Source organism: Ornithorhynchus anatinus, chromosome 2, assembly GCF_004115215.2.
Source record: "Ornithorhynchus anatinus isolate Pmale09 chromosome 2, mOrnAna1.pri.v4, whole genome shotgun sequence".
Taxonomy (NCBI): domain Eukaryota; kingdom Metazoa; phylum Chordata; class Mammalia; order Monotremata; family Ornithorhynchidae; genus Ornithorhynchus; species Ornithorhynchus anatinus.
The window spans coordinates 42,338,556-42,363,163 of NC_041729.1; the positions used below are offsets into that span (position 1 = coordinate 42,338,556).

Here is a 24,608-nt window from a genome sequence, read left to right on the forward strand (position 1 = left end):
ATCCTAGCACAAAAGGTTGAGGGGGCCACTGCCTTGTAGCACCACCATGACGTGGGCACCAATTGGACTGAGGAATTTTAACCAAGGTGACTATGAATAGCTGAGGTTCTCTTTTACCATTCCGGATTTACAGTTATGACTGAGAATTCCATTTTCCTATCATTTCCTAGCTTCTTTTGTTCTACAGTGTCAAGCAAAGCCTTACATTAATTCACAAGTGACCTTCACAGAGAAGTTTTTAAGTTTTTGAAGTTTTAATGCTGCTGAAGGAACTTTAGTGCTGATAAGGCTTTATTTATTCTGTTATCATTCTTGTAAACTGTAATATTGCCAAAAATCTGATCTTATCCTAAGTTCCTCCTATTGAAATAGCTAAGGTGACACCTCCTGCTTTTAATCACTACTGAACAATATTTTCCTTTTCTATCTAGAATTACTTTTTATAGAAAACCTCATTCTAAACTTGAGCAAATGATATTAGAGAATACTATCTGATTCTGCTACAATGTCAGTGCTGCCAAGCCTCAATTAAAACATGTCTCTCTTTTATTTTGGCAAAAACATAAAAATTACTGTCTCTTTTCTTTGAAATACCATTCATTTGATCGTATTTATTGAGCGCTTACTGTGTGCAGAGCACTGTAATAAAGCTTGGAATGTACAATTTGGCAACAGATGGAGACAATCCCTACCCAACAACAGGCTCACACAATCATATAAAATTGAGGGGTTTAAATGTCAGACTACCTAAGCATGGCAACACAAAATCCTTATCCATTCATCTGACCCTGTGGTGATTTATATATTGGGTTCACTCCCTCCTATAATGGAGACAGTCAGTGGAAATAAGGGACAGCAAGGTGAAAAAAAGAGTCACATTGGTTGTGGAAGTCTCACACGGACAGGGACCACATCTTGGTGTGGTGTGATACTTAAGCGTTTACTATGTGTTAAACACTGCTCTAAGTACTGGGCTAGAAAGAAGTTAATCAGTTCAGATGTAATCCCTGTCCCAAATGGAACTTACAGACTAAGTGGAGAGAATGGGTTGCAAATCCCCATTTTGCAAAGGAAGCTGAGTTATAGAGAAATTAAGTAACTTGCCCAGGATCACACGACAAGTGGCAGAACAGAATTTGAACCCAGGTCCTCTGCCTCCCAGACCTATGCTCTTTCCACTAGGCCATGCTGCTTCCCTATTGCCCTCTACTGCATTCCCTATTATTATTCAACTGCACTCGCCTAAGTACCTAGTACAGTGCTCTGCATGTAGTAGGTGCTCTATAATTACCACTGATTGCATTAACTCACTTAAAAAAAAACATTGATACGGGAGTTTTGAGTATGTACCACCCTAAGGCCCTTTGCTACAACTTATGTCAGAGAATCAGTGAAGAACATATCAATTCTATTGCCGTGAATGTTAAATAAATAGATCAGTCCAATCACACTGAATCTGTTTTTACTCAAGCAAACAATTTTATCAGAAATGTAATTTCAAAGTAGAAATGATTCGGGAACTCACTGTCACAACGCCACCTTGCTGCTGGGGCTTCTCTGAAGTGACTGTCAGATAAAAACAAGTCAAGTATGAGCTTGTTCCTTCCCACCAGATGGGTATTTTGTTCTGTAAGATGTCATAAAGACAATGGATGACCCCATTTTAATCTTATCTCTCCAACATTCAGATCACCCTTTAGTGCAGATCACAGGAATATTTTGCGGTTGAAACAGGATATGTGCTTCATGTACTTAAAGCTCTATTTATCAATTATCTATCTTTCATATTTGAAGATGATTCTATGATGGTGAGTTTTTTTTGTGAAGTGCATACTCCGTAGCGGGCACTAAGCTCTGTGGTAGATGCAAGCTCATCAGGCTGGACCCAGTCTTTATCCCAGTCTTTAGGCATGTGTGCATATGTGGCCAAAAAGAACAACAGGCAACTGACAATTCATCAGTCGGTAGCATTTACTGAGCACCTACTGTTTGCACAGCACTTGGACTAAGTGCTTGGGAAAGTATAAGAGTTAGAAGACACAATCCTCTTCCTCAAGAAACTCACATTTCACTTCACGCTGAGCATAAAGACGGTCTTGTAATCTTCTAAAGCATTTGCCACTTGCAGCGTCTACTGGTATTCATTAAGTGCTTACTCTGTGCAGAGCCCAATACAACAGAATTAGACAAGTTCCCTGTCCAGAGGGAGTTTATAGTCTAGAGGGGCAGACAGATATTACAATAAATTATGGATATGTTTCTAAGGGCAATGGGGCTGAGGGTGGGGTGAATATAAGTGCCTAAAGCGGATGCAAGTACAGTGGCAATGCAGAATGGGAGAGGGCAGAGGGGAAATGAGGGCTTAGTCGGGGAAGCCCTCCTGGAGGCCATGTGATTTTAGTAAGGCTTTGAGAAGGAGTGGCCTTTTGGATGGAGCATGGGCCCGGGAGTCAGAGGGGCTGAAATCTAATCTCGGCTCCATGACTTGTCTACTGTGTCACTTCCCTTCTCTGTGCCTCAATTACCTCATCTGTTAAACGGGGATTAAGACTGTGAGCTTCATGTGGGACATGGACTGTATTCATCCTGATTACCATATATCTTCCCCAGGATTTAGTATAGTGCCTGGCACAGTTAGCACTTAACAAAGACCATTTAAAAAAAAAAGGGTGGGAAAAGAGGTGGTCTGTTGTATAAAGATGGGGGAGGGAGTTCCAAACCAGGGAAGGACACGGACGAGGGACTGGTAGTGAGAGAAATGAGATCAAGGTACAGTGAGTAGGATGGCACTAGAAGAGCAAAGTGCGTGGGGCCTGGTTGTAAAAGGAAATTAATGAAGTAAGGTAGGAGGAGGTGAGTTAACTGAATGCCTTAAAGCCAATGGTGGGGACTTTCTGTTTGATGTAAAGGTGAATGGGCAGCCACTGGAAGGTCTTAAGGAGTGGGGAGATGTGGACTGGATATTTTTGTAGAAAAACGATACAGGCAGCAGAGAAAAGTATGGACTGGAGTGGGGAGAGACCTATTTTCTCAGATCTCCTGACTCCCAGACCCATAATGTATCCACTAGGCCACGGTGCTTCTCAAATTCTAAATTAGGTATGTATTGTTAATAATATTTTCCGGTAGACTGTCTAGCAAGAATCTGGGCAGGGTCCGATAATAGAGAGCAGTGAGACCCCCTGATGGCATCTCAAGTCAGCTCTTTCACCTTTCTTCTTGAAGATGGGCTTATTCTACTTATGGCCAAAGCCTATACTCTTGATCCTAATCAGCACAAGCGTGCTATAGGTCACAGAAGACTGAGGGAAAGAATATGGAAAGGGCAACAGATCCCATCGCCGCTCTTGGGAATACGAATCAAGCGCCTGTCCTATTGATGATGATATATCCGCTACTCCATCATAGACATAAAGCCCTTTGCAAGCAGGCCATCCAGAAGCATGGTCTTTCAGCTCAGCACTACTAATTCTGCCAGGATTCCAAATGGGTGACTCATGAAACTATGCCTGCTTCAAAAGCAAAAGTCCTTTGCTATCAACTGTCTTATCAGCCTATTAGAGCAAGCTACAAGTACCAGAGTGATTAGAAAATGGGTGCTTCTTCAAGATGCTGTCTTCCAGGTAGCCTGTTAAGACAGAGGATGTGCTAAGGTGACACCACCGAGATTAGACAGATGAAAAGGACTTGGAGGAAAAAACTACTTGCAGCACAGCAAGGAATGCATCAATGCCTTGCAGTCCACCACGGTCAAAACAAAAGGGAGGCCTACGAAACTCAAGCAGGTCATGCTAAGGGCTGTGAGCAATCACTGGTGGGATTCCAAGCCTGAAAATAGCCAGGGCTTTACTGACTGCCACCAAAGACTTTTACTCATTGCTTAAAAAAAACAACTATTATGAACTTCGTACAGTATGACTCCATTGCTGAAGTGTGCGGATGACTTCATCTTCAACATAATCAAGAAGGGCATTCTGTGGAGATGGCAACACCACCACAATAATCTTCTGAATGTGCCATTCACCACTGAAGATGAGGCCCCGCAAAACAATGACAGAACTGGCCAGATAAGGCATGGTCTTACCTCTAAATTAGAGAAAGTAATTTCTACATTATGACATACTTGGTTCCTGAATTTACTTTAATGCTCGTCTCCCCCTCTAGACTTCAGCTCCCTTTGGGCGAGGAACATGTCTACTGACTCCATTATATCATACTCTCCCATGCACTTAGTCCAGTGGGAACATATCTACCTAACTCTGTTATACTGCACTCTCCCAAATGCGTAATACAGAGCTCTGCACAGAGTAAGCGCTCAATAAGTGATTGACTGCTCTGCACACAATAAACACTCAATAAATATGACTGATTAATTAACTGACTGAAAACTATATCTTAGATCAAATCACTGTTAAGTCAGAACTAATATTCCCCACAGGAGCATGCTATAAATGGGGCAGTTGGCTCTTGAACCAAAGTTAGATACCTTACTTTAACCCAAATTACCCAGGACTGTTTACTCAATCAATTATAGATAAATAGCATAAGTTTATTAATGTTTTTGAATTGAGGGGAGGTTCCACAATAGGGGAGACAATTTCTACTTCATAGGAAGTAAAACGGATGGGTTATGTCTGGTGATCAGGCAACTCTCATACCCCACTTAAAAATGCCCTTCCTTCCCTCCCCACCATGTGGCTTCTAAAATTATCTCCCCGCTTTTCTGTGGCTCTTATGCGTCCCCCCTCCCACTGCCCCCTCCCCCAGGAGTAATAACTTAAAGGAGGATGGTGCTGTAAAATTGAAACCGATGTGTTGTAAAGCTGAACCAAGGTGTAAATTTAGAAACATTCCAAGTTCCATTCATCTGAACTTGCAATGTCTTGTGTACCGTAAAAATTATGAGAAAGAATAAGGCAACTGGACTTGATGACGTAGTTTCGGAAATCTTCAAGCAAGGAAGGGATATAATCACTCAATGGTATTTACTGAGCACTTACTATGTGAGGTGAACTGTACTAAACGCTTGGGAGAGTACAATACTCCAGAATTAGCAGAGGTTCCCTGCCCGTAACAACCTTATAGTCTAGAATAAATAATGTGTACACAATTACACAAAGGAAAGCCTCAAGATATGAAAACTGAAAAAATAAGCCATAGCCTTTAAAATCAAGAATATATTAGTGAGTTGGAAACGTGTCTACCAACTCTGTAACACTGTTTCCTCCTAAAAGCTTAAGAGAGAGCCCTGTACATAACTGCCCAATAAATAAGACCGATTGATTGAGTTACAAACATAAATTGTATCTGAGTGTTTACCTTGTACAGAGCACTGTACTAAGTGGCTGGAAGGGTACCATGTAACAGATTTGGTAGACACATTCCCTGCCCTAACCCTAAGCATCCAAGCATCCATTACAGATCGCCCCTACTTAAAGGGAGCTCACCAAAGTGTGCATTAGCTAATTTTTCATAATTAGCTGTGATTTAGAAAATGTGGATGTGAAGAAATTATGATTTGAACAGCTGTGTGCTAAATGAGTACACTGCCATAAGCATATAATAGTCTAAAATGATAAAAAGGAACATTTGAAAAACTTAGGCTTAAAATTTTGAGGGTTCATAATGTAGACTGAGTAAGCAAAGAGCAATTCCAAGAAAAATGGCTGAAAACCAGTTAAAGAAGGGAATTCAGTAGGTTGACTCAAAATAAATAACTCATTTCTTCATTAAAATATTAGTTCAATTAAACCTCCAAATTCATGTGATGTGTAACCTAACTGGATTTTTAAAATAATTACTGGCTAAAAATAACCCCAAAGAATTTCAACTGTTTCTACATCATGCTGTGACTGGAAGAATCTGCATTCCTGCTGCCAGACTTCGAAAAAGGCATTTGACATGGTGAAATTTTTGTCTGTTCTAATCTGGTTTGGGTCCTTTTTAGGAAATACATTTTGTTCTTGTAAGAGCAACCATTGTATGCATCGGTGTTAACAAATGGCACAGTCCCCTATCTTCAATTCTGAAATAGCCGTTGGCCAAGCATGTCCCTTACACTCACATTTATTCGTGGCAACCGGAGGACTGTTTCCATACATAGTAATGGGTAACATATGGGAATAGCAATGGCATTCATGTTAATAGGAACTCAGATTTTACAGAGATAACATTGTATCCTTTAAAAACATCAGGATTGATTGGTTGTCAGGTGAAAACAACCCTTTCGCTGAAGTTTAAGTTGCCAAATTCAGCAAACTAAAATTACTGAGCTTGACACAAAGTAGAAACGTTGCCACTTAAATGGAACTCACAGACTATAACTAACCTTCATCTAGCACAAATGAAAATTTCAAATAGCAAAAGGAGGAAAACATTAATAGAATCTGAAATTCGCTTCAGAATTTCACTCCTTTTATAGACCAAAATATATTTATTTAAAATAGCACCTTTTTCTTCCTCCCGTCTCCACAAATTTACCCTTCCTTATATCTTCTATAAAGAGATTTCAAATCCTCTTTCCCAACCAGAGGAAAAAATAAAAATAACTATCTGCATTTTTTCCTTTTCTTTCATATCACTTTTCATCTCCACCCAAAACGTAGGCACAGCGTGGCTTACTGGAAAGAGCCCGGGCCTGGGAGTCAGAGGTCATGGATTCTAATCCCGGCTCCTCCACTTGTCTGCTGTGTGACTGTGGGCAAGTCACTTAACTTCTCTGTGCCTCAATTACTTCATCTGTAAAAATGGGGATGAATGTGAGCCCCACATGAGACAACCTGATTACCTTGTATTCCCCCCAGTGCTTAGAAAAATGCTTGGCACATAGTAAGCGCTTAACAAATACCATCATTATTATTATTATTATTATTAAACTAAGGACTCTGCTGTGGTTGAATTAAAAGTAAATTTGATTGTTGGTAATATCCTGACAAATAGATGAAGCACCAGATGAAGTGGGTGTCCCTTTTATGAAGGAAGACTCTAGCTTGATCTCTAATCAACCAATCAATCAGTGGTATTTATTGAGTGCTCACTGTATGGTAAACACTGCTTGGGAAAAGACAATGCAATAAAGTTGACAGACACAATCCCTTGCGCACGAGGAGCTTGCAGACCAGCAGGAAGCTTATAGACTCTATCCCAAAATATAGAAGAAAAAAAGACAAGAAATGATTTCGATGCATTTTTCCAGTTGAGAAAAATCACCCCCATCAAGACAAATTTTGATTTTTAAGATCATCTTACCACCAGAGCCCTAAGCAATTAGACTGTATGAGAATGCACTCCGCTCGCTAGGTTTAAGGTTGTTTGATTTGGGTTGCAGTTTGTACTTACTTTTTGTCCTTGTCAGTGTACATCACACTATTACTTCATATTAAGAAAACACCCTACAGATATATTAGAGAGATAAAGACATGTCAATGGTGTACAATGGGAAAAAATCTCATTCCTCTGACAGTACGTGTGGCTTCCAAAACTAATAGAGCCAAAGACAAGCCAGGTCTATGTACAGAAAGCAAAAGGAAATGAGGTTTGGCAGCCTAATCACTGTATGCTTTTGTTAATACTTCAGACTGGCAAATTTCTCAATCCCAATAGGATTTTCACTAGGTGCTAAAGAAAAGTGTGAAATTCAATTTCTTTAATCCAGAAAGCAACAAAAAAAAGTAAAATACTCAGAAGAGGGACAAGAGAAGATTAAGTTTATCATTAGTTAAAAATCCAGAAACATATAAAAAAATTAGAGGAAACATTATATATTATGCATTTGCTTTCTTTGACTGGTTTTCAAACATGAGATTTAGGAAAGTACTAGACATGGGAATCAGGAAATTTCCTAGTTCTATTCCAAAGGGTCCCTAATGGTAAAATACTTAAACCACATCAACTAAGTTTTAGCCACCAAATCTAACACAAAATAAAATACAAAAAGCAAGAAAGCAAATACTAAAGCAGACCCAGAAGCTGGCCAGGCAGCCTGTTGGAATTTTTTTTTTTTTTAAGCGGTCTTGAGAACAAAAGAAGCTTTTTCCTCTTAGGTATATCTGTCTGGTTCCTGTTGTCTCTTTACCACATACAATACAGTGTAAGAATCTTCTTGGCTGACACTGTACATAGCATTCTCTGAGTCAGGATGAATAAGATTTTCATTGAAACAAAATAAAGAACAATCATTTTTGAGCCATATGTCTATAATACCGTCTTCTGGATTAAAAAGCTGGCCTAAAGTGTGATACAGTTCCAGTAGCTGAAGGCATTCTCTCTGACTCTGGAATTTCTTTCCTGTTCAGACAAAAGTTTACTGACTTCTCCTCCAAAGAGGGTCACTCCCTGTTAAATAAGGTAGAGTCCCTTCTTGAAAATTGAATTTTCCAACTAATCGATCGATGATGTTTACTGAGCGCTTACTGAGTGCAGAGAACTGCACTAAGTATTTGGAAGAGTACAATGTAACAACAGAGTTGGCTGATGAGTTCCCTGTCCACAAGGAGCTTACAGTTTAGAACTACGTCACTCACCTCCTTCGGGGTAATGAGAGGGTGGTGGAGCAGCAAAGTCAAGTTTATCCTTTAGGTCATCTTCATTCTCTTTTTGCCACTGCAAGCCGATCTTCTCCCAGAGGTCGAAAGCCAACTGCCTACAGCACCAAACCCAAAAGATAATCAATTTTAGGTAAAGACCACCGTGAGAAGGGTTCAGGTTAGAGAAAGAAATGTGAATAGAGTTCCTATTCATTTTAATGGGACTTGTCTTAATGAACATTAACCTGGTTGGGCTGTGGTGCTTTAAGACAGTAAGAAAACTGTAAGATTTACCCTACATCTGGAAGACAACTAGAACCCAGGCCCTTCTGATTTCCAGGCCCATGCTCTTTCCACTAGGCCACGTTGCTTCTTAACCCAGTGCTTAGAACAGTGTTTGACACAGAGTAAGAGCTAAATACCATAAAAAGACAACTTTTTTGTTATGCTGGCATTCAGTGGCATACCTAAGAACTATTCTCTTAAGACTTTCACCGATTCAAAAGTACATATAGGAACAAAAATCTATTCCCGTTTACTTCTTAGTCTGCGTTTTGAAAGCCATAAAAATGACATGAAAAGCCCTTTGGACTAAGTATAGTTTTGTAACAGATGAAAATCCTAACCTAACCCTAACCCTTTCTAAAACTAAATTCAGTGCTTTCTCAGGCCCTGAAGATGATTTTAAAAAAAGAGAAAATTTACATTAACCACTGTTATGAAAGCAGTAGATAATGTGCATATATATATATCTATATATATATACATATATCTCCCTATCTGTAACTACACACATAGATAAATCTATATCAGCAAATTACATAAAGGAACTACTAAATTGCCACACTTAGTACATGGAAAAAATGTATCATTGCCTGTAATGGAAACAACTGGTACAAACAGTTTTACATGTGTGCAGAGGAAGTATTGTTAGACTATAGGATTAATTCAAGAAAATACTCTACATAGGTAGTTTTCTTAGAACGATGCATTTATTTCTTCAAATCATAGCAGTGGGCTTTATATAAAATGATAACAGGTCCGATCCATTATAAACATCCTCCTGTGGCCCATGGAAGGGTGAATGAGATACCTTGTAATTTATGAACTTTTCCTAGGCAGAGCAAATTACCAATTTACCAGAAACTAAGCAGAACTGGCAGAAGTAGTGTGTAAAATTGTAAAACAAATTTTCCCAGTGAATGAGCTATCTCTCCTCAGCTTCCCAAATGGAACCTGATAACCAAAGTATAAAATAAATACAGAGAGATTGTTCTCCGTTACTGCAAATATCATGAGCCATCATTTGCTCAGAAAGGAGGGAACAGGCTCCTAAAGTACCTCTCCCCCTCTAGACTGTAAGCTTGTTGTGTACAGGGTGTTTGTCAGTTTCTTGTTATATTGTACTCTCCCAAGCACTTAGTACAGTCTCTGCACACAGTAAACACTCTATAAACACGACTGACTCACTGATTGACCGCAACATACTATTTTATGCTGTGGACTAGGGAAAAGAATACTGCTCTGGGAATGAGTAGATCTGGGTTCTAGGGCTAAGCCACCAGTCAGAAAAGGTTCTGACCCAAGAACCACTTAGGGTAGTCCGAGGTAGACAGAGCCAGCAGGAATCCCGAAAAACAGCTGGCCACCGTGAACGGCACACAGCGCAACGGCTACCAATGTACTCGCCTGCCAGGCTACGGCACGACAGCACCTCAGCAATAAGCTGTGATCATTTTGACCATCCGTGGTCCTGAAAATACAAAACCTCAGCAGGCATTTCCTCGTGCTACACACCTGCCCTCCTAGTTGTTTGTTGCACTCTGAGCAATAGCAGGAACGTGGCCATCGGCAACGAGGCAGTGAGAGTGGCGCTGCCCAAACCACTAACACTGTAATCAATTCCTCTGCTCACACAGAGAAGGGGCATGGCCTAATGGATAGAGCAGAGGACGGGGAGTCAGAAGGACCTGTGTCCTAAGCCTGGCTCTGCCACTTGTCTGCTGTATGACCTCAGGCAAGGTATTTAACTTCTCGGGGCCTCAGTGACCTCTTCTGTAAAATGGGGATTAAGACTGTGAGCCCCAAGTGGGCCAGGGACTGTGTCCATCCCCATTTGCTCGTACTCACCCTAGTGCTTAGTACAGTTTCAGGAACATAGTAAGTGCTTAACGAACACCACAATTATTATTACAGTCTCACTCCTGAATCTACAGATCGAGGGTCCATTTTTTAACGCCATTCGTTAACTTGTACCTATACTGGTTAACGTGATTTGCCCAAGGTTACAGGGCACACAAGTGGCAGAGCCGAGACTAGACCCAAGTCCCCTCACCCTGGCCCGTGCTCTATCCACTAGATCACGTGCTGTTCTGTTCTGCCATCTTGTGTGGTTTCTTTGGGCTAGACTAGATTAGAACACTAACAGGGAATTGGGGAATTTTCTTCGACAACAGAAGCCTGCCCGATGATGGGGCCACCTTATCAGAAAAAACTGCTCGTTAGGGCACGTGCAGAGTTGGAACAAGTAAATGCTACAGAAGAACTCGAAGTACTCAGTGGTCAGACTTGGTTTAAAAACTAAAGTTATCGATTTATGGCTCACGCAAGACACTAGGGCATTTCAGGGTAAGGCATTTCAATATTAAATTTCAACATTGCACTCTGCTTACTTTATCTCTGGGATTTCATCGTTAAAGCTGCTCAGCAGTAAAGGTATAAGCTTGTGAAAATAAGAATATCTGTCTCGAAGATCTAATAGCCAGTTCCCAACAACACTGGTCACAGCTTTTCGAACCTATAAGGAAATAAATTATTTTTTTTAGTCAACATTGATGTCATAAACAGGAAGTCGGCCCCCCCCCACCCCGAACATTATGAATTATGACACTCTTCTTTTAGCATTTTTCCATGATAGCGCTACTGAATTTTAATGCCGGCATCCTTTATAGTGCTCCTGTATTTCACAATGACGCTGAGCTTTTGGGGTGGAGTAGCACAGTGTAGTGGATAGAACAAGGGCCTGGGAGTCAGAAGGTCATGGGCTCTAATCCCAGTTCTGCCGCTTGTCTGCTGTGTGACCTTGGGCAAGTCACTTAACTTCTCTGTGCCTCACTTACCTCATCTGTAAAACAGGGGTTGAGACTGGGGGCCCCATATGGGACTAACCCGATTTGCTTGTATCCACCTCAGTGCTTAGTACAGTGCCTGACATGTAGTAAGCTCTTAATCGATACTGTAATTATTATTATTACAACCTGATCTCAAAACCAATCACAAATGATGTTACATAGCAGCAATCAGCTGGGAAGCAACAGAAAGACTGTATATACCCAGTCAGGACCAAGGCTGCAAGAAATAATAGCTAAAGAGCATAAGTCTACCAATTACATTACATGGGAGAAGCAGCATGGCCTACCAGAAAGAGGCACAGGCCTGGGAGTCAGAGGACCTGGGTTCTAATCCTGGCTCTGACAGATGCCTGCTTTCAGCACGTCACTTAACTTCTCTAAGTCTCAGTTTCCTCAACTGAAAAATGGGGATTAAATACCCATTCTTGCTACTACTTGGACTGTGAGCCCCAAGTGGGACAGGGACTATGTCCAACCTGATTAACTTGTATCTAACCCAGAGCTCAGAACAGTGCTTGACACATAGTAAACACTTAACAAATATAGTAAAAATAATAACGATGATAATAGTGTTCTGTACTGGAACAAGTGTCAAATCCAACATTCACAAAATATTTGGGGATGACAATTATGTTTTTTAATGTGAACCAGTTATTTACTTGTTTCATTTGATCGTTTTTATTTTTGGCACATATTTACATTGCTCAGGCATATTAATAAACTGCATTAACGATAATTGATTGTGTTAACACTTTAAAAATATATTTTCATTGTTATCCCCATCTAGAATGTAAGCTCATTAAGGGCAGATTCTAATTCTGCTAATTCTGTTTTATTGTACTCTCCCAAGTGCTTAGTAGAGTGCTCTGCACATAGTAAGCGCTCAATAAATACACCGAATGATTGCAGTACGCTGGACTAAATGGCTGCCCTTTCCCTGCCTTTTCCTATGGGAACCCATACTTCATAGAGTATTCTGTTACTTAACATTTCTTTCATGTAATTAAGAGTGCTAACCAGGGTTTTTCAATGTTTGTAAAAAGAACCAGCAGTTTTTCAATATTTTAAGTGTCAATATCCCTCTAAACCTAGAAATCTACTGGTCAAGGAGAGAGGTATCAGGCAAATAACTGAAATGTGGTGAAATGAGCCCAGCGGAAGGGAAGCAAAAATACCTCGATTTACAGTCCAACTAAATCTAATTATTTGAGATGAGGTAAAAGCTCAGTCAATATTACATTCTGATAATAATACTAAAAAGCCAGTCACTCACTGACTGCCCGCCAAAAAAAATGAAATAAAAAGTCTAAATCCAACACAGGTTAGTGCCAAAACATATGTAAGAATGTACATATCTTTATGAAAATGACAGTCCAGGTATTCAGAAGAGTAATTACTGTTCTACTGTGCCAAACTGGCAAGGCTTAAATATGCTCTTTAGCATTTTATAATAAAATCTTCCTAAGGCTCCTATTGGCGGATACTGTATCAACTTGCTTGAGCAAGACTTGCCACTGCCTCCAATTCAACGGTGACATCCCGTTTGGGATGTCCAGGTGTTTTGCAAATTGCATATGCTGGCCATTCATTCCTACATTTCCAACCTAGATTTTATCTACTTGAAGACCACATTTCCAAACTCACTTCAAGACTCAGGGGGATCAAAGAAAAGTAGAGGAGGAAGAATTCTAAGGACTTGGAGCAGTTCTTAACTCACCCACTCCCCTCCGTACACACCCCCTGCAACCATGGCTAGTCCAGTCTTTCCCATCTGCCTCTGGGTAGGTGTCTACTGAATTTTGCAAGATAGGAAAAGAAAGTCCTGATTCTATTTCTTTCTGCACATGTGGGATTCACAGAATAAACTGCACTAAACATTGAGTTGCCATGAAACTGCTTCACTAGGCAGTACACAACATTTCATTAAAAAAAAAAAAACCCAAACTGAAGATGGATTAGGGAGTGGCTATTTACTCAAAACAGAAACAATCCACCCAATCTTTCATGTTTGTGACGAGAAAAACTCAACCCACCAAGAACTTGAAATAGCTAATCTTGAAATAGCATCTACTGGATTAACGTAGGGTATGAGGTTTTAAATCAAACCATATTTTTCGGTCTACTCCTTGGAATTTTCCTTAAGCATTATTGCTATCAACTAGAACAACAGTCCCTTCCACTGACATAATCATCTCAGCCGAAACATCCGGCACTTTAAAGCTATGAGGTCCACAATGTATAGAAAATACTCCCTCTTTAAAAGTGGAATGCAATACCCAATTCTGTACAAATATACTACATCCAACTGAATACAAAGGGATGATTTAGTGGGGCAAAAAGGAATCATCTGTACCGTTATTGGCCCGGGGTCACTGAAAACAACATTCTTGTAAGTGCCTTGTGGGCAGGCATCATGTCTTCTTCCCTTATTATACTCTCTCGAACATCTAATGCAGTGCTCTGCCGCACAGAAGGTGCTCAATAAATAGTATCGATTTATTTTTGTGAACTGTAGGTTAAGACTTCAGTTTCAGCTCTTTTTTTAAACACGGCATCTGTCGGCTAGTTCCATCTCAGAAAGAAAGTAATCAGCCTCAGTCTCACTTCCTTTAAAACTCAATACTTCCTTGGAAGCTTCTCTCACAGGAACTGATTTGGCCCAATTTTGTTTAGCTTGTGTAAAGAAAGAATTAAAACAAAAGGTCAGTTATGAATAGAAACAAGTCCTTCTTTTCTAATCTGCTTCAATTTATTACAAAACCCTCTATCTGGATTTGATCCCAACTGTGAATAGATTGATTCCCTGGAAGTGAATTATTCACCTAAGGTGGAGTATTAACTTTACAGTCCTGGAGAGAACACACTGACTTTTAGTAAATCTCCCAAAGCATGCGATTCACTCCCCGGTCCTTTTCGATGCCTACCGTGGCCAGAACTTTTCGAGCAGAAACGTTGACACCGCAACTATGTGGTTCTTAAACAAAGAAGGATTATATATGAGGCATTGTTCTATTTATACATAAATAAACTGCGCTCATCAGCATGAAAACAAATGGACAAAAATAAGCTGTTTTATTTATGTTGTTGGAATGTCTGAGAAGGCCTTCAGTCGATTAATTTCAAAAACTGGTGGCGGGGAAGAAAGGTGGAGGAAAAGTAAACGATGCTTTAGACTGTACCTTGCCGTGGGTAGGAAATGTGTCTGCCGACCCTACTGTACTGGATTCTCTCAAGCACTTAGTAACAGTGCTCCTCACTCAGCAAGTGCTCAATAAATGCCAGTGACTGATGGAGCACGAATCACCCTTAACTTGCAGTATATTTAAGTTTGGGCATCAAATAATAATGATGGCATTTGTTAAGTGCTTTCTATGTGCCCAGCACTGTAATAAGTGGATATAAGCAAATCGGGTTGATCAGTCCCTGTCCCACATGGGGTTCGCCGTCTTAATCCCCATTTTACGGAGGAGGGAACTGAGGCCCAGTGAAGTGACTTGCCCAAGGTTACACAGCAGACAAGCTGCGGAGCCGGGATTAGAACGCGTGACCTTCTGACTCTCAAGCCTGGGCTCTATCCACTGCGCCACGGTGCTTCTCCTGAGGTAGTGTGGGATTGAGTCCTAAACCAGAATGTGGGGAGGACAGGAGCAATTTTATTTTGGCCTCCAGCCCACGGCAGCTCCTACATGGCTCTGGGCTGGCCTTGGACACCCTCGGTTACTCCCACGGGCTGCTGGGCCCAGAGGCGCCGTGTGCAGAGTGGATAATTCCTCACGTCCGTGATTGGCTCAGCGCCGAGCAGGAGCCAACGCAGGCAGGAGCAGCTGGCTCACAGCCAGGCGGGAACCCGGACCGTGGACCAGATGAAGTCACTTGGTGGGTTGGATTCAGCCCTCTGGTTCTATTTGGCCCACTCCTCATCTTTTGAGATCCAGTCCTTGAACAAAACCCCACCGGATCCTACTACGGAGAAGAGGGGAAAATTATCACCACATTAAAATCTGGTTTCATTCAGTAGGTCGGGCTTGGGAGTCAGAGGTCATGGGTTCAAACCCCGGCTCCGCCCCATGGCAGCTGGGTGACTTTGGGCAAGTCACTTAACTTCTCTGTGCCTCAGTGACCTCACCTGTACAATGGGGATGAAGACTGTGAGCCCCACGTGGGACAACCTGATCACCTTGTATCCTCCCCAGCGCCTAGAACGGTGCTTTGCACATAGTAAGCGCTTGACAAATGTCATCATCATTATTATTATTATTACTGTTATAGAAGATGGCTCAGTTCTGATGAATTCCCCATAAAAAGTCATGCGATTTGCACATCTGTCAGAGCACCTTAATAAGAATAATTATGGCATTTATTAGGAGCTGACTATGTGCTACGTGCCGGGGTGGAAACAAGGGAATCAGGTGGGCCAGAGACCCTGTCCTACACAGACTCACGAGCTGCCTTATTCCCAGCTGACAGAGGAGAAAACTGAGAGTCGGCTTTAAAGACTTTATACAGCAGACCAGTGGTAGACCTGGGGCTGGGACCCAGGTTTTCTGACTCCCAATTCCACGCTCTTTCCACTATGCCAAGCTGAAGCCACTTGTCTAAAGGGCAAAGAAAGATTTTGGGGAATCAAACAGTGTAACACTCGACTGTTAGTATTTTCATGACACAGTTTAAATACAATGTTATTTAAGAATTAGGGAACACGTTCTGAACATACAACTGTCCAGATAAAATGAAATTCAAGGTAGATTTGTTGAAATCAATCGATCGTATTTTTTGAGTGCTCACTGTGTGCCGAGCCCTGTACTAAGCTCGGGAGAGTGCAACACAACGGAGTCGATAGTCATGTTCCCCGCCCACAGTGAGCTCACTGTCTAGAGAGGGAGACAGACATTAATATAAATAATTGGTAATAATTTATCACGATGTACTTAAGTGCTGGGGGGCTGAGGACGTGGAGAATACCAAACACCCAGAGCAATATACTAGGCACTTGAGAGAGTACAATAAAATACAATAGACTGCATTTGAACACTTTGTGCACAGAGCACTGTACTAAGCGCTTGGAAGATCACAACAGAGTTGGTAGACACATAGAGGTTATAGTCTAGAGGTGGAGACAGACATTAAAATAAATTACGAATATGTATGTAAGCTCTTTGGAGCTGAGAGTGAGGTGAAGAAAGGGTACAAATCCAAGAGCAAGGACGATGCAGAAGGGAGAGGAAGGAGGAGAAAGGAAGGTTTAGTCAGGGAAGGCCTCTTGGAGAAGATGTGATTTTAATAAGGTACAGTGAGCGGCTGGCGTTACAGGAACCAAGTGTAAGGGCTGGGTTGGAGTCAAAGATCAGCGAGGTTAGGTAGAAAGAGGCAAGCTGACTGAGTGCAGTAAAAGCTGACGGAAAGGAGTTTCCGTATAATGTTGAGATGGATGAGCAACCACGAGAGATTTTGGAGGAGCAGGGAGATGTGGAAGGTTTTTTGTTGTTTTTTTTTTTTAAGAAAAATCATCTGGGCAACGGTGAAGTGCTAACTGGAGTAGGGACAGACGGGAGGCAAGGAGGTCAACAAGGAGGCTGATGCAGTAGTCAAGGCAGGAAATAAGGGCTTGAAAACACAGGTACATGCAAACACTGCGTGTCCCTCTTTCAATAGCGGTTTTTGAGGGGGCTACTGTGTGCGCAGCTCTGTACTAAGAGTTTGGGAGAATACACCAGAATTAATATACGAGCCCTAACCTCTATAATCTAGAGGGAGAAAGAGACTTTTACATCAACTACAGATAGGAGGAAGTCACAGAGTATATAAAGTAGATATTTAAGTGCTACAGGGGTTGTGCTTACTTCAGCGATTAGGTGGCTGGAAAGGGCTGAAGTGGCATTTGGGCTACAGAAGACAGGGGGACGAGAGATTAATCAGGAAAGAGCTCTTGGAGGGAGATATGCTTTCAGAAGGGCTTTGGAGTTTTGGAGAGCTGTGGTCTGTTGGAACCGAAAGAGGAGGGAGTTCCAAGCAAGAAGTCAACAGTGGGATGGACCAACAAAACCCCAGGGGATAGGCTACATGGAGAGGAATTAAGAGTATAAACTGAGATGTAGTCGGGGAAGGGAGCTGGAGAAGAATAGAATGAACATTTTCAAGCCGATGGTCAGGAATTTCTTCTTGATGCAGAGAGGAACGGGTAACCGCTGGAGGTTTTTGAAGAGTGGGGAGGCCGGAGCAGAGCACCGTCCGTCAGGGTGTGAGAATCCTGAGTTACAGTAACCTACTTTTCCGTAATGCTTAGTTAAGAACCCAGATACTACATTTTAGGGTCGGGGATCTGTCTGCTCTGATTGCAGTGCATCTACCCCAGGACTTGGCCCATAGTAATCGTTTAACAAAAACCGTCTCGCAGTCTATTCTGTTGAAGGCAGGATGGACCTCTGGCTTAACCCTAAATGGCATTTATTTACCACATGAGTAAAAATCCACAGTAAAGAATCTGAAAAAATTGGCAAAGGAAGAAGAGATTTCCTATAATTTCTCAAAAATCCAGGCTGAAATCAAAGACATTCCAATTTGTCATTGATAAAAAAGCATCATTTCTGGCAGCATTAAAATTTTGACACTGACCAGCACAAAAACATTTTTCACAGTACAGCCTTGGTTCCTGCAGCCATCAAAGAGAAAATACAACAGATTTTATGCAGTGGGTCTTAAGTACTTTTGGTAATTTCTTTTCCAAAATCGCTTTTACCTTTTTTTTTTCTTTTAGTAGACCAGCTCCTTGAACAAGTCTGGCCTTTTGCCCGTTACAATTCCCTGACGTACTTAAGGAAGCCAGAAGCCAGTTGTTTTCTTTGAAGTCCTCGTTTGTGAATATTTAGGGTGCCCTTGATGCAACAGTGTTCCACCTTACCTCCAGTTCTGTATTGAGAGGGCTGCTTTCTTCACATTAAAGAAAACGTGCACGACAGGACTCAACCACTCTGTGAGCCCCACGTGGGACAACCTGATTCCCCTATGTCTACCCCAGCGCTTAGAACAGTGCTCGGCACATAGTAAGCGCTTAACAAATACCAACATTATTATTGGTTGCCTATCAACCTCCGCTCCAAACAAAAACTCCTCACTCTAGGCTTCAAGGCTCTACATCACCTTGCCCCTTCCTACCTCTCCTCCCTTCTCTCTTTCTACCGCCCACCCCGCACGCTCCGCTCCTCTGCCGCCCACCTCCTCACCGTCCCTCGGTCTCGCCTATCCCGCCGTTGACCCCCGGGCCACGTCCTCCCGCGGTCCCGGAACGCCCTCCCTCCTCACCTCTGCCAAACTGATTCTCTTCCCCTCTTCAAAACCCTACTTAAAACTCACCTTCTCCAAGAGGCCTTCCCAGACTGAGCTCCTCTTCTCCCTCTACTCCCTCTGCCACCCCCCCTTTACCTCTCCGCAGCTAAACCCTCTTTTTCCACTTTTCCCTCTGCTCCTCCACCTCTCCCTTCCCATCCCCACAGCACTGTACTCATCTGCTCAACTGTATATATTTCCATTACCCTATTTATTTTGTTAATGAATTGTGCATCGCTTTGATTCTATTTAGTTGCCATTGTCTTTACGAGATGTTCTTCCCCTTGACTCTATTTATTGCCATTGTTCTCGTCTGTCCGTCTCCCCCGATTAGACTGTAAGCCCGTCAAACGGCAGGGACTGTCTCTATCTGTTGCCGACTTGTTCATCCCAAGCGCTTAGTACAGTGCTCTGCACATAGTAAGCGCTCAATAAATACTACTGAATGAATGAATGAATTAGGCATGACCTTCCTAAAATCTCCCCCACTCTGCTCCCTCCCCGATCTTCCACTCTCCTATCCTTCCCAGCAGTATCTCACGAGAAGACGTACCACCTCCTCTCAAATTCTTCCCCCTCCATTTGTGCCTGACCCCATCCCTTAGCACTTTATCAAAACACCTGCCCCCTCCTTTCTTCACTCCCCCTCAGTGCTAGTAGTATCAGTAACAGCAGCGGCATTTGAGTCCCACACCCCGCCCTCCCCGATTTTCCTTTACTGTAGACATCACCCCCACCCATCTCACGAGCCCCAAATCTTGGCATAATTCTTGACCTCTCTCTCTCATTCAACCCTATATTCAATTTATCACAAAATCCCGTCGGTTCTACCTTCACAATATCTCTAGACTCCGCCCTTTCTTCTCCATCCAAACTGCTACCATGTGATCCAAGTACTTACATTCCTCCTTGACTTCTGCATCAGCCCCTTCACTGACCTCCCTGTCTCTTGTCTCTCCTCTCCAGTCCTGACTTCACTCTGCTGCTCAGACCGTTTATCTCAAAAACTGTTCAGTCCGTATCTCCCCACGCCTCGAAAACCTCCCATAGTTACTCATCCATTTTAACAACAAACAGAAACTCCTTACCACCAACTTTAAGACAGTCAATTGGCCCTCCCCCTCCGACCTGACCTCACTGATTTGTCACTACAACCCAAACCACCCACCTCGCTCCTCTAACACCAACGTTGATCCCTGACGTTGATCCCTTGAACGTATTTTTCCCTGCGCCTGGAACCGCCCTCTTGCTTCATGTCCAAAAGACCACTACTGTTCCCCACCTTCCAAACCTTATTAAAAAATCACACCTCCGAGAAGCCTTCCCTGAATAAGCCCTCATTTCGATCAATCAATTGGATTTATTGAGTGCTTACTGCGTGCAGCACTGTACTGAGCGGTTGGGAGAGCACGATATAACCGAGTTGGCAGACACATTCCCTGCCCACAACAAACTTAGAGTCTAGAGGGGGAGACAGTAATATAAATGAAAATAAATTACAGATATATACATAAATGCTGTGGGGCTGAAGAAGGGAAGAATAATGGCAGCAAAACCAAATGCACGGGAGGACTGCACCGTCCCCCAATTCAAAATCGCCTCTGCACTCAGATCGGGACCCCTTAAGCACTCGATGTTCATGGAAAGCAGCACGGCATAATGGATAGAGCACGGGCTTGGGAGTCAGAAGGACCTGGGGTCTTAATCCTGGCTCTGCCACTCGTCTGCTGGGTGACCCTGGGCAAGTCACTTCACTTCTCTGGGCCTCAGTTACCTCGTCTGTAAAAGGGGGATTAAGACTGTGAGCCCCATGTAGGGCAGGAACTGTATCCAACCTGGTTAGCTTGTATCTACTCCAGTGCTTACAACAGTGCTTGACACATGGTACGTGCTTAACAAGTACTATCATCATCATCGTTATTATTATTTCACTCTGAGGCCCGCGGCATTTATGCACATACCCTTACACGCTGCCATTTCCCTTTTCTGTAATTTATTTTAAAATGTCTGCTCCCGCCCTCTAATTTGTAAACTCCTTATGGGCAGGGACTGTATCTACCAACCCTGTAGTATTGTACTCTCCCAAGTGCTTCGTACAGAGTGCTCTGTGTACAGTAAGCACTCAGTAAATACCATTGATTAACTGAAGATGTTTCCTCTGAAATTCAATCGTATTTATCGAGTGCTTACCTTGTGCAGAGCACTGTACTAAGTGCTTGGAAAGTACAATTTGGCACCAGATAGAGACAATCCCTACCCAACAATGGGATCACAGGTCGAGCAGTGCAGCACACGGAGCCTAACAGCCTCACATTATCAGAAGAACGTTCCCTACGTCCCTAATCACATTCTAGCCAAAACACATTTTGAAATAATGCACTCTGGAAAAATAGAATGTATTTGGTTTTTTAGGGCAAGATTTAAAAAGCAGAATTTTTAAGCAGCCTAATAAAATGATACTGAATTGCAAGACTGTCCCCTTCGAGAAATATTACGATTTTACGGTCAGCATCTGTGAACTGTTGCATTTTAACCTGTTTTTTCTTGCTGATTTTTTGTGTGTCATTTTATATACCTGCCCTCCCCAATTTGGAAGTACTTGAGTCCCTTGGGCTGTGAGCCCTATGTGGGAAAGGAACTCTGTCTGACCTGATTATCCTGTACCTATCCCAGAGCTTAGTACGGTGCTTAGCACCTAGTAAGCCCTTAACGGAGACCATCACTGATTTTCATGGGCTATTCCCAGTGCTTAGTTCACATTCCCGAGTGCAGTTTTACTGTCTGATGCTTGCTCCGATTTGTACCGATTTGTACACTGAGTTTGAGTTTCCTGCTCCTAACATTTCAAACATGTTTTGTGGTTGCTACTTAGACGTTAGAAACTTGCGACAACGAGGCCTCCAAAAACAGTGCTTTTGAAATCCAATGAATTAATACAAAAACAGTCTCTAACATTTGGTTCACGGACGCTAAACCTCTTTAGGCATTTTTGAGCCTGTAAATTATTCTGATATTTAAGTTCAAGGCTTTTGCCCTGAGAAAACACTGCCGGTAAAAGCCACTCTATTAGGTGAAACCATCTTGTGCCAGGAAGTTCATAAGCGATATTATATAGGTACTGTTGACCGAAAGGTTCAGTACGGGAACAATGACTGGCCGCCGTACAATCCCGATGCAGTTGGTTCGCTCGTCGGCGGAGGGAAGTTGAAAGCCTCACCCGAACGTATGCTCTGACTGGGTAAAAAGAAGTCTAATAACAAACAAAAAAGTTACCTGGGGGACATCGTCAAAGAGCCGCTGTGCAAAATGAGCAAGAACATCGTCTACCGATTTTCCATTGCCAAACTGAATCACCGTCCCCGTGGCCTCGATCACAGCTACTCGCACCTTGGAATGCTGGTGTGAAATCGTCTGCATCAGGGGGATTATCAAGGTTTCCGAATGCATATGGAAATCATCTAGTGAGAAAGAGAGGGAAGACAGAGATGCCCCAGTCGGTGAAAAACTCTCTCTGCGGCCTCCCTCCCTTTCTGCCCTCGGCCGCAGGGAAGCATGACTGACCCAGAGGGAATCATTCATTCATTCAGTAGTACTTATTGAGCGCTTATTATGTGCAGAGCACTGTACTAAGCGCTTGGAACGTACAAATCGGTAACAGATAGAGACAGCCCCTGCCCTTTGATGGGCTTACAGTCTAATCGGGGGAGACAGACAGACAAGAACAATGGCAAGATCCCCATTACCTTTCTGGCTTTTAAAAAACTGTATCTGTTAAGCGCTTACTGTGTGTCAAGCACTGGTCTAAGACTGGGGTAGATACAGGCGAATCAGGTTGGACACCGTCCCTGTCCCACTTGGGGCTCGCAGTCTTCATCCCCATTTTACAGATGAGGGAACTGAGCCACAGAGAATAACAATAATGATGGCTTTTGTTAAGTGCCCACCATGTGTCAAGAACAGTGCCTGTAAGATGTCAAGCCTGTATCTACCCCAGCGCTTAGAACAGTGCTCTGCACATAGTAAGCGCTTAACAAATACCAACATTATTATTATTACTATTATTAACAGTGCTTTGCCCATAGTAAGCGCTTAACAAATGCCATCATTATTACTAAGTACTGTCCTACAGTTCTTTGCACACAGTAAGTGCTTAACAAATGCCATCATTATTATTAAGTACTGTCCTAAGCGCCGGGATAGAGATAAGCGAGTTAGACCCATTCCCTGTCCCCCATGCCCCCCGAAGCAGCATGGCCTGGTGGCTAGAGGCCGGGCTTGGGAGTCAGAGGTCGTGGGTTCTAATCCCGGCTCTGCCACTCATCTGCTGTGTGACCTCGGACAAGTCACTTCACTTCTCTGTACCTCAGTTATCTCATTTGTAAAATGGGGATGAAGACCGTGAGCCCCACGTGGGACCTCCTGATGACCTTGTATCTCCCCCAGCGCTCAGAACAGGGCTTCGCACATTATAAGCACTTAACAAATACCAACATTATTATTATCATCTGTAAAATGGGGATGAAGATCGTAAGCCCCACGTGGGCCCACCTGATGACCCTGTATCCCCCCCAGCGCTCAGATCAGTGCTGGGCACCTAGAAAGCGCTTAACAAATACCAACATTATTATTATCATCATCTATAAAATGGGGATGAAGACCGTGAGCCCCACGTGGGCCCACCTGATGACCCTGCATTCCCCCCCAGCGCTCAGAACAGTGCTGGGCACCTAGTAAGCGCTTAAGACACACCATCATCGTGAGAAGCAGTGTGGCTCGATGGAAAGAGCCCGGGCTTGGGAGTCAGAGGTCGTAGGCTCTAATCCCGGCTCCGCCGCTTGTCAGCTGTGTGACCTTGGTCGAGTCCCTTCACTTCTCTGGGCCTCAGTTCCCTCATCTGTAGAAGGGGGATGAAGACTGTGCGCCTCACGTGGGACCGCCTGATTACCTTGGATCTCCCCCAGAGCTTAGAACAGTGCTTGGCACATAGTAAGTGCTTAATAATAACAATGATGGTATTTGTTAAGCGCTTACTATGTGCTGGGCACTGTTCTAAACACTGGGGTAATCATAATGCTGGTATTTGTTAAGTGCTATGTGCTGAGCACTGTTCTAAGCGCTGGGGTAGATACAGGGTAATCAGGTTGTCCCACGTGAGGCTCACAGTCTTCATCCCCATTTTACAGATGAGGGAACTGAGGCCCAGAGAAGTGACTTGCCCACAGTCACACAGCTGACAAGTGGCGTAGCTGGAATTCGAACCCATGACCTCTGACTCCCAAGTCCGGGCTCTTTCCATCGAGCCACGCCGCTTCTCCAAGAAATACCAACTTCATCACCATCATCATCACCACCCTCTGCTCCCCCTTCCCCTCCCCTCAGCCAAGCCCCCTTTCCCTCTGCTCTTCCCCCCTCCCTTCCCTCAGCACCGTGCTCATTTGTAGATATTTTTATTTCCCTATTTATTTTGTTAATGAGATGTACATCCCCTTGAGTCTACTGCGATTAAGTTACCTTGCTTTTGTCCGTGTGTCTCCCCAAATTAGAGTGTGAGCCCGTCATTGGGCACGGATGGTCTCTCTCCGTTGCCCAACTGTCCATTCCAAGCGCTTAGTCCAGCGCTCTGCACACG

The 24,608-nt window shown here is 43.0% G+C and overlaps 1 protein-coding gene across 2 annotated transcripts in view; it reads right to left on the reverse strand.

The window, feature by feature from the left end:
- The window catches only part of DNAAF5 (dynein axonemal assembly factor 5), a 66,349-nt gene that overhangs the window by 38,320 nt on the left and 3,421 nt on the right, over positions 1-24,608 (reverse strand). For both annotated transcript variants that reach the window (XM_029058451.2, XM_039911089.1), the window contains exons 2-4: positions 22,253-22,437; positions 11,198-11,322; positions 8,523-8,641 (exon numbers count right to left, since the gene is read on the reverse strand). In XM_029058451.2, the coding sequence (XP_028914284.2) occupies positions 8,523-8,641; positions 11,198-11,322; positions 22,253-22,437 (429 nt within the window). The remainder of the gene's footprint in view (positions 1-8,522; positions 8,642-11,197; positions 11,323-22,252; positions 22,438-24,608) is intronic.